Source organism: Diplotaxodon limnothrissa, linkage group LG14 (assembly GCF_057381915.1).
Source record: "Diplotaxodon limnothrissa isolate DT_005_m linkage group LG14, D_limnothrissa_male_GT1.1, whole genome shotgun sequence".
NCBI classification, from domain to species: domain Eukaryota; kingdom Metazoa; phylum Chordata; class Actinopteri; order Cichliformes; family Cichlidae; genus Diplotaxodon; species Diplotaxodon limnothrissa.
In genome coordinates, this window is record NC_140609.1 from 24,417,703 (window position 1) to 24,428,108 (window position 10,406).

General features: G+C 42.0%; 1 protein-coding gene across 2 annotated transcripts; it reads right to left on the minus strand.

Annotated features, from left to right (window-relative positions):
- Nucleotides 1-1,661: 1,661 nt before the first annotated feature.
- slc1a5 (solute carrier family 1 member 5) lies at nucleotides 1,662-8,771 on the minus strand. Of its 2 annotated transcripts, XR_014906771.1 has the most exons (9): nucleotides 8,099-8,771; nucleotides 4,606-4,648; nucleotides 4,389-4,457; nucleotides 4,092-4,258; nucleotides 3,398-3,631; nucleotides 3,083-3,277; nucleotides 2,766-2,900; nucleotides 2,106-2,640; nucleotides 1,662-2,075 (listed from the first exon to the last, which is right to left on the minus strand). XR_014906771.1 is itself a non-coding variant. In XM_085370012.1 (8 exons), exons 1-8 carry the CDS (start codon nucleotides 8,632-8,634, stop codon nucleotides 2,436-2,438), a joined length of 1,584 nt encoding a protein of 527 aa, XP_085226138.1. In that variant the 5' UTR covers nucleotides 8,635-8,771; the 3' UTR covers nucleotides 1,662-2,435. The 2 variants fall into 2 exon arrangements, 1 of the variants encoding a protein (XP_085226138.1); XM_085370012.1 differs by having other exon boundaries at nucleotides 1,662-2,640.
- Nucleotides 8,772-10,406: the final 1,635 nt, after the last annotated feature.

The following is a 10,406-nucleotide window of genomic DNA, read 5'->3' on the forward strand; positions in this document are numbered from 1 at the left end:
TCATATATGGCCTGGTTAATGTGCCCAGGCTTATGTATCAGTGGGAGGCTGCATTGCTTTACAGTCTCTAAACATAAAGACAAAGTATTTTGTGTCTTTTCTGATTTGTATTACTGTGTGCTTCTGATTAGTCTCTGCAGTAAGAGTTAAAAACAGGGTTTGTCCACAAAAAGCCACATCCTCTTATTTATATGTATAAAAAAAACATTTATTGCTGAAAGGTTGCTGACAGTACATTCAGACAATAAGTTATTTTACAACCATAGTCCACTTTAAACAAACAAAACCATGATCAAGCCACATAATGGAAGAGTTCAGGAAGTAATCTTGCACCACAAAAGGAACAGAAAAAAAAAAAAAAAGAATTTTCTTATGACATAAGAAATGCTAAGACCTCAAGGTTGCAGTTAAATGATTGTCATGTGAAATTCTGTAAAGCTAATGTAATGAGAAGGCTAAGAAAGCAGGCTTAAAAAATATCTGGTTTTGGATTTAACAGTATTTGCCCAACTCATGTCTATATAAGATGTTAATTAACAATTGATATGGATGCAAAAGATATACTATTGTGCTATATTACTTTCATCCATTTAAAAAGTGTCTGGGTACTTCAATAGCCAAGCGTTTATTAGGGAAGAGGTTCAGTTCCCGGCCAGCCGGACTTGCATTGCTCTCTTGGATACATCACCATACCCCAACCCCAGACAGTATCTCTTTAGTATCGATGATCTAACAACTTCTCTCCAGAGCCTTAAAGTCTACCCCACTGATATAAACTTTTTTTTTTAAAGAAGCATCTCATAAAATATATTTAAAACTGTAGCTCACACCAAATAGAAGAGACTGATAAATAAAAATATCCAAATCCAACAACTTGCCAAAAGTTGAATCTGGAAAAATAAAGTTTGGAATTACTAGCATTTACAAAATTAAATACTACAAATGTCTTTGGAGCTTAAAGAAATAAATTTACAAATGCCTACCAGAAATTCTTGGTTGGGTGGAGGCCACCCGGCTATTACTCCACATTTACACCCATGATAGCCAAGACAGATTATGAGATTCTCCCTTTACCAGAGTTATTTAGGTGTGTACACCTCTCATTCTCATAAAATAGAGACATCCTTGTAGTGTAAGGAAGTTAGTTACTCATATATGACATATAACATCAAACAGTCACTGTTGCATAGTGTGTGTTAAACCACTTGTACCTGCACAAGAGCAAAGCAGACCAAAGAGTGTGACTAGAATTCTGTTGCAGAGTCTATTTAACTTTTGGTCCTGGAGTATTTTAAGGCGCACGCAGAGGAAAGTCTTGTAGCCAAAGTCAAAACCTGAGGATGTGTTGGTGATCGCAGCATTTTTCTCCACATGCGCCCATTTTATTACATATTGCAGGTCCATGAGCAAAGAGGCCTTCATTCAACTTTGGGTGATTACTGAGGACGTGTTTTCATTTGGTGTGTTTCAGAAGACGAACTGAGGCTCTAGGACAGATTTATTGCCTTTTCATCCCCTCACTGTGAGAAGGTCATTTCACATAATAACCGTAAACACACTAAAAGACTAACAGATGCTTCCACCAAAACAAATAAAAAAAATAAGTGTGTGTGTGTGTGTGTGTGTGTGTGTGTGTGTGTGTATATACACACACACACACAAAAAAAAAAAAAACCCTGCTACTTCCATGCAGAGTATAAAGAATGCACTTAAACTCAAATACAAAGTACTTGCAGTTTAAAACATCACTGGATGAATTCTGCATGAAAGTAGCCAAAACATGTTTAAAGTTGACAACTTCCAATAATTACACAGTGGGTGCAGTGAACAGTATGGAGGTCCTCTACTTATAAAGTCAGAGGCTTTCTCCGTTGTCCCGTGGAGTGTTTGCCGGTAATTTACTAAGACGCAGGTTCAATAATACAAATGAAATGGGGCAAAACGTTAGTGACAGACCAGTGCATTCATGTAACTTAAGCTCCGCCTATTACGTGTTGAAGTTCATTGGTCCAGCTTTTGTGGGTGGATGCACTGGTCACATGACAAACTTACTCACCAATCAGATTTTTTACTCTCTAGTAACACACACACACACACACACACACACACACACACACACAGGACCAATCGAGTGCAACATCAGACTGGAGTTAAAGCAGCCAGTCTAGTGTACAATACAATCTCACCCACAATGAAAAATTAAAAAAAAAAAAAAATCTTGAAAAGGTCGCTAAATGCGCCCCATGTGTGTTTTCAGCTACCCCTCCAGAAAAGTGTTGAAGTCAGAGACATTGTCTAGTCTCTCTCTATACTCTTTTCTTCAGAGCAGACAACGGAAATGAGGGGCTTGATGCTCAGTTTTCTTTTTCTCCCCCCACAATATCAAACAAGTATCAGAACTGAGCCAGGAGTCCTTGAAAATGTCATCAGTCACATTACATACTTGACTCTTTTTCACCAGACCCTGATTTCTGAGCATCGCTTCGTTTACTAATGAGCGGCGAGCTCTCGGGGGCGGCCTCCAGCCGGACCTCGCTCAGCTCTGCTCCGTTTCGTTTGGCATCTCTGTCCACAAAGAACTGCAAGATCCCCGCGCCGAAAGCGTCACCTTCCACATTGAGCACCGTGCAGGTACGATCACTGAAGGAAGACAAAACAGATGGCACGCCATTTTAATCTCAGGGTATTTACAGCCAGCTGTGTGCCCTACATTATTGTAAATCTAGGGCATCACGGTCAACATCGTCCAAAGTTTGTATACTCACACAAGCCAGTCAACAGCCAGGATAAGAGAGATGTCGCTGGTGGGGAGTCCTATTGCCTCCAGGATAATAGCTAAAGTCAGAACACCGCCTGCAGGAATTCCCGCTGCTCCAACGCTGGATGCTGTAGCTGTAACACTAAAGTACAAAAAGCATGGACAGTAGCAGTTAGACACAAATCTATTGTCATGATTATAAAAGCCACTGAAATCACCTCTATTATTAGGCAACTGTTTGATAAGTAAGCCAGTGGTACAATTGATTTAGTATTACATGTCACTGTCTAACTAAAGGTGTGTTTTGGTGGCTTTGGGACTTACAGGATGGTAATGACTTGGATGAAGTTAAGGGAAACGTGGTTCAGCTGTGCAATGAAAACTGCGGCCACGCACTGAAAGAGAGCCGCACCGTCCATGTTGACCGTCGCTCCAATGGGCAGGATGAAGCGGCTGATGTGCTTGGATACGCCGTTCTTTTCCTCCACGCACTTCATCATGAGAGGTAGCGTGGCAGAGCTAAGAAGCAAGAAACGATGGCCGTGAGCGTGCAGAAAGGAAGTAGAGATACACTGTTGCTTTAGAAGACAGAAATCTAAGTCATTCAGTATTTAACAACCTGAGAGTCACGTTTATTACCTGGAGCTTGTTCCAAAGGCTGTGGCTAGAGCCGTGAATATCCCCCAGAGGAAGGTGTAAGGGTTCTTCCTTGTAATGATGAAGTAGATGCCTGGCAACACAAGTGCTCCATGGATAGCATGTCCAATGAGGCAGCAGGCTATATATTTTCCCAAACTGGCAAACAGGCTTGCAACATCTTCCATTTCCACAATCTTCCCAGCTACAAGGAACATGATACCGATTGGGGCATACCTGCAAGGGAAGAGACGAGACAGTGATGTAGTTTAAGTTTCTGATACAGAGCACACTTAAAGATAAAAAAACAACAACAATATTCCTCGCGTATCTGTCCATTAAATACACAACTCCAGCCAGAAATGTAGCAAAACTTTTTAAATAGTTTGTCTTGGTGTACTGCATCCATAAAAATAACTAGCAAAGATATTGTTGAGTGCTCTAATGTTAGGAGAGACGGGGATCTTGTCGACACTGCGAATCAAGCCTTTAATAAAGCCATAATGTTATGCAACTGCACATGCACAGTAGTTGCAGGATGCAGACGCTTCTATTCATTCAAATAGCAGGTTTAAAACAGCAGCGTGGTCCTCTTTAAAAAACACTTTGCTGTAATTGAATATTTTGCTCTTCACACGTGAACATTTTCTGTTCTTTTATTCCTTCCCCAACCCAAAAAGCATCCAGGTGTCCTTACCACATGATCCAGGACACCAGCACCATGGTGGCCTCGTTGAAGGCGTTAAAGAACTTGATCAGGATCTCTCCTTCCTCTCCCAGCTTCCGCAAAGCCACCCCAAACACGATGGAAAACACTACGAGACCAAGAATATTCATGCCATCCTGGTCTGTTCCAAAAGGCACCTGAAAAGCACACACGTTAAAAACAAAACACTGAGTAAGAAAACACATTTATTCAGCCCTCAGTTTAAGAATACAGTCAGGTAGTTTGAGTGTATTTATAGTTCATTTTCCAGCCAGTCACTCTGCTCACATTCTCCACCGTGAAATTGGTGATTCCGTTTGTGCCATTCTTTTTCATCAGCTTATAGGAGGTCGCATACTGTACAGGAGGCAAGAAATTGCTAGTTTAGTAGACTAATTAGCACATAATCAGCTTATCGTCATAGTTCTGTTACACAATTCAGTGGAATGACTATGTTAAAAAGAAAAACCCACAACAACCCAAAAAATTCAAATCCAATACTTACAGACTGAAAAGCAGCAGACACAAGGTTGGAGGGAAAGATGTTTCTGTGGATAAAAAAATACAACACATTCAAATCCTTGTGCTCAGTGTGAAATGGATTACTGGCTGTGATAGAGAGCACAGAATAGTAACACTGAGTAATGTCACATGTGCTGCTTGGAAATTTAATTTAAAAACTACAGGCTGACCTGCTTTGACTCATTACTGAGTTTCAGCTAACTATAGAGCAATACTGCTACTGATCCTGTGACATTGAAAGCACAAATGCTATCTCTTCAAATGATCAGTGACAGCTCAAACAGAGAGGAGTCCAAGGCTCGCCATGTAAAAAAACAGCTCAGAGAATTTAACTGTTAATCTCGGTTTTTTTCCCCCCCGTGTTGCTGTGACCTTATCCATCACCTGCTAACGAGTGCATGCATACACACTGGCTTCCACAGAGTAGGTACAGCTGTGTATTAAATTTCCCAAGAACACACGAAAAACCCAAAGTGCACCCGTTACCCCTGTGCTCAGCTGTCTGCAACAGATCTAGAGTAATAAGGCATTAACTCCTCAACCGCTTTCCGGTCATTCAGTCCCTTCCATTGGCGCTGCAGTGCTTCAAGCTTAAGGATCATGTGACTGCATGACGTGGCAGAACTAGAAAACCGGCTGCGTCACAAACAGCCGTGAAAGGGGACTAAACGGCTGCTAAGCTTTCACACCATTTGGATATTCAAATGGATTGGCATAGTCTGAGTGTAGTAAGATGACGAGAGGAAAGAGGCTTAAGTATTTAATGTTTCATCAGCACAAAAGTGATCAGCATAATAATCTGTGTGTAGAATCTAAAGAGAATCCAGACTTCAAGCATTGTTAGAATTCACATCCCATCACATCCTTGTATAGTATTAATGGGAGGCAGGACTCCTGACTATAGGTACACGTACACTACATTTGCACAGAGATGGCAATCCCGAGTACAAGCGTGGCTCACTCGTACACTTCCACTTCCTTGTTCTCCGCTGTGTTTACTTATTCTTGGCACAGGTACAAACCGCAGCGCTAATTAAATTTAAAACAAAAAGAACACAATGTTTCGTTTTTTCCGCCTTATCCTACTCAAGTCTACATGTGGATGCCATGCTCCTTCGAAACTGTTCACTCTGAGGTGAACTTGCGACTTGAATGTAAATAAACTTGATTTTATTGTTTAACTGGAATGTTGGTATGAAAACAATGGGCCATCACATGCCTATTAGGCGGGTGGGTCTCCTATGTCAAACGGACAATTGTTTGTGCTCAGATCTTTTGACGTCTTGACACCATCCTGTTACACCATCCCTCAGCTGCTTTGGGAAAATGGTACACGTTTAGTATCAAACCCAACAACAGAAACTTCGGGCACTTAATAAGGTGGACAAACGGATGAAACACTTAAGCTGAAAAATAGATTATGGTTCTAAAGAATGGGAATGAATCCCAGCATCTCAAAGGCCTGTTGAGCTCCTGACAGCTAAGGACAGGATGACAAAGATAGAAGATCTTCATATAACTAAGTTTACTAAGAAAAAACAAAAACATGTTCTAGCTTCGCAGAATCACCCACAGGTTTTGTAGGTCAAAAGGGAAAAAAAAAAAAATGCAACTGATAAGATATGTCAACAAGGATGTGTAGGAGTGGTGTGTGGGTGGTGTGTTGTCTTTTTTTCCCCTGCTCTGTTTCGTATGAGTGTGCGTCTGCAAACAATGACCAGGCCATTATTGCACTTTAATGAACAGCTCTTCAGTCAGTTCCACCCAGTAAGTTCCACGCTGCCTTTGTTGTCAAAGGTAACCAGGACACCGGCTGACCAGGCTCACGCTAATGAGAGGCACGGGGTCTTCTATTGGGATAATGTGCGTGCATGTGGAACGGTGGCATGTGTCCAATACAAGACAAACATTACCCTTGTTTCATATTTATCATCTCTTGTCTTTGCCTCCCACCCCACGTTATGTAACGTGCCAATTAACGTCAGGTAAAAATGTTAATCTCCATCAGGGCACAAGGACTGTTTTATGGATGTGTTGCCAAGGGTAAGTCACGATGCAAGGGGTGGGTGGCGAGTGGAATATTCTGCTTTTCATAGCGCACAAGTCCGTGATTCACCGAGCGCCAGACTGAGCAAACCATGAACAGACCAGTCAAACTAACCAGGAATAATGATGCAATAGTTGCAAGCATTATTAAGACAGGATGTAAACAGACTCTTACAGGTGTTTTAAGACTGTCTGTGTTCCATCTCGTCTACTTGAGGCAAACCAAATAAGCTTAACGTGATTCGTGGTTCAGATAACAGATCCAAACAGTAAACCCAAAGTCTTCTTGTTTACACTCTAAACATGTTTTTAACCTCTGTGGTGGGAAACACTGACACTGTACTTTATTTCAGACTATGCTGTTGCATCATGCTGTGTAGTTATGTCTTTAGAATAAAAAAAAAAATTCCAAAAAATAGAAAAACTAAGCTTCACTGAATTGCTGTTGGCATGTAAGAAAAGCCCTCACCCCCCAATTAGTGTTAGACCAAAACACAGCAGGTACAGGGGAAGCGTGCACAGTGGACCAACATCAATAGGAACATGTAATAGTTATTTAGATGACGTGGAACATTTCCTTCTGACGCAGTTGTTTGTGTACAATGGTCATAGATGCTTCCGGGTGTCCCCTCTCCCACACCATAGAGGTGACACATGCTTCATGAATGCCCTGTGAACATGACGCATTGATTTAAAAAATAAAAATAAAAATGTCGGGCGGGTGGGGGCGCATGGGCACCTACAGACGGAAGTCATTTTTACTTAACAAGTTCAACAAGTTTAAACGGCATTGCGCCATGTTCCGTGTTATGTGTTTCAAAGTAAACTTTGACAAAAGTTGCGAACAGAAAACCTGTGAGCGTAAGCGTAAAGCGAGTCAGACTAAAGATAAAACACGTGTAGCAGCAGTACAAGTGAGCCCCCAGCAGGAAGTGTTTGAACCACAGTTGCGATTAGGGACAAGTTTCACGCACGTCTTGTGATTCCACGTGTAAACGTCACACTGGACAAGACGTGGAATATTACCAAATAAGTCAGTGTATGGGTTTAGTGGTCCTGGAAAAAAACAAAACACTAACACAAAATAAAATCTTTTCATTTTTTTATAAAGCGCCCGAGAAGGGACAACAGGACTGTGCCGGGGAGTTAACCCTCAGCGAGGACACAGCTGATGCAACCGTTTGTTGGCATTACAGCACTGCATTGTCCGGCTGTAGTGGACAACTAAGAAGACATGTGCCCGATCTGGTTCTTACAAGTACTGCTACACGTACAACAGGTTACTCTGTGTAACTTGGCTACTATTATTAGATCTTTGGAGCGTCCTACACGCGTCATTACATACAGGCCTAATTACATGTGAAGGTTTAACGACTTTTTGAGAGTATGTAGACCGACTGTGTGTGAGCAAGAGTTAAGGTTTCGCTTACCTTATCAAATCTAAGAAGGAGTCTATAATTTCTTTATGCGCAGGCACGTCTTCTTCCAAGTAGGCCGGCTTGCTGACGGACACAGACCCCGGCGATATGATGAAAGCCATCACGACCCCAATCGAGGACGCAATCAAGGTGGTGATCAGGAAAAAGAGCATAGCCAAGCCGCCGAGTTTGCCCAGGGCTTTGGGGTCGATGCTGGCCGCTCCGGACACCAGGCTGCAGACCACCAGAGGAATGATGATCATCTTCAGCAACCGGATGAGAATCTCACCTGGGAAGCCGATGTAAATCACCTGGGTTCTCGTTAGTGTTACGTTACGCACACCAAGTCCAATAAAAACACCAACGATAACCCCGGCCACGGTGAGAATCACCAGCAGGTTGGCCTTGACGATCCTCAGCACGCGCTGAGACAACGTCTCCGGGGTGCTCTTCTTGGGGCTGTCCAGCCCGTTGGGCATGGGCTCGTCGAGGTGAGCCTCACCGTTGGATTCCTTGCTGCTCTCTATCATGTCTACCGTCGAGGCCATGACGCGCGTTTAAACTTCCCCTAAAACTTAACGAAGGAAAACGTGTCTGAAAACTAGCAGCAACGTGGCAGGAGACCTTTCTAAAATTAAGGCAACTGCATACAAATTTCCTCCTGCGATTAGTGAATGTCGCTTGAGGACCGCGTGGGTTCTTATCTACCGGGAAGCATTCCACGCCCACCTCTTAGTAATCTGGGCGTGTCTAACCAAGGCTGCAACATTCATTATAAAAAAAACAGCGTTTTTGGACGGAAACGTATTAAAAAAAATGTCGCTGATGTAACAGCAACGCCTTTTATGCTTGATGTCTTCACTACCCTGAAACAAGAGGCGATCGTTGCGTCACGCATTGTTAAAAGCAAGACAGCATAAAAATTTCCCCTAACCACCTGAACTGAAAGTTACAACCACGTGCAAAAGACGTTGAAAAGTCTTTGAAAAGTGTCCAACTTTTATCAAATAAATAAAAAAAGGTCGAAATTAACTTTATAATGGGTTTCTTAATTAAAGGTGTGGTACACTCAAAATGATGCAGTGCTACAGGAATATTTGCCAGCTCTAATCTCTTCCTAGATTACTACCTTTCATCAGTTAAACAACTAGATCACATGAGTTGACGAGAGGTACAGGGTGTGGAGCCTGCTACTGCATTCATCAAGTCACACATCAACAAAGAAAATGTTCTTGCTTTTTTATATTGACGTAGATTTTGGCATGTTTTAACAGGGACATGTTCCATGACATTAATAAAAGAAAGAAAGAATATGGTAAGGGCCTTATGAATGAGCCTCTGGCTGGATGATTGGGAAAAAAACAAGTGTTTCTGTAAGGAGACGTTTTAGACCTTTTACCTTTTAAAAAAGGGAAAGTTGGTTAATTTAACATCAGTTACAGCACAGAGAAAGTCTGTAGATATTAACAGCACTTTCATATTATATAATGAGATGCTTTTATGATGTGTGGTGTTCACTAGATTGAAACAAGCAACATATATTGCATCATGCAGTGACATCACAACACTTCCATTGAGGGCTGAAATTGGCAACCACATGTGATGATACAGTTTTAAGTCTCCAACTTTCAGTGAATACAACTATTTACATTTACTTTGTATTGGGGCTCTTAAATAAGGGTGTGGCACATTTAAAAATGATGCAGATCCACTGGAATATCTGTCAGCTTTAATCCCTTCCCAGATTACCTCTTTTCATTAGAACAGCAGTTGAACTAGGGCACATTAGCGGAGGAGAGGTACAGGGTTCGTCTCTACAGCTGTGGAGGAAGCCACCAGGGTTCGTCTCTACAGCTGTGGAGGAAGCCACCAGGGTTCGTCTCTACAACTGTGGAGGAAGCCACTGGGGCTTTGATGTGCCCTCCCTCCTCTGCGGGTTTATTTGCTTTCTCCCCAAGTCACAAATCAACGAAGAAGAAACCTCTTAGATCATGAAAGGGTAACGCACGTGGAACGACAAGTGCAGTAATAACATTAATCTGACATCTGGCGTGTCTGGATGGCAAAGAATGGCCACTGAGGAGCAGTATGTTCTTTGCTAACTGTTTCTCACCCAGTTGTAGTGATGAGTGAATGACTGTGAAGCAACGGGCCGTGTGTTTTTCTTGGAAATGTGTTCACAGCAGTTAAGAATGAAAGTGAGTAATACAGCGTTGAGTAAGAAAGCAACTTTCAGATGAAAATAAAGGCTTAAAACATCCATGAAATGTTAGTATCCTGACTTCCAATCATTGGCTAGGTGTGCACAAAGATGTAATAA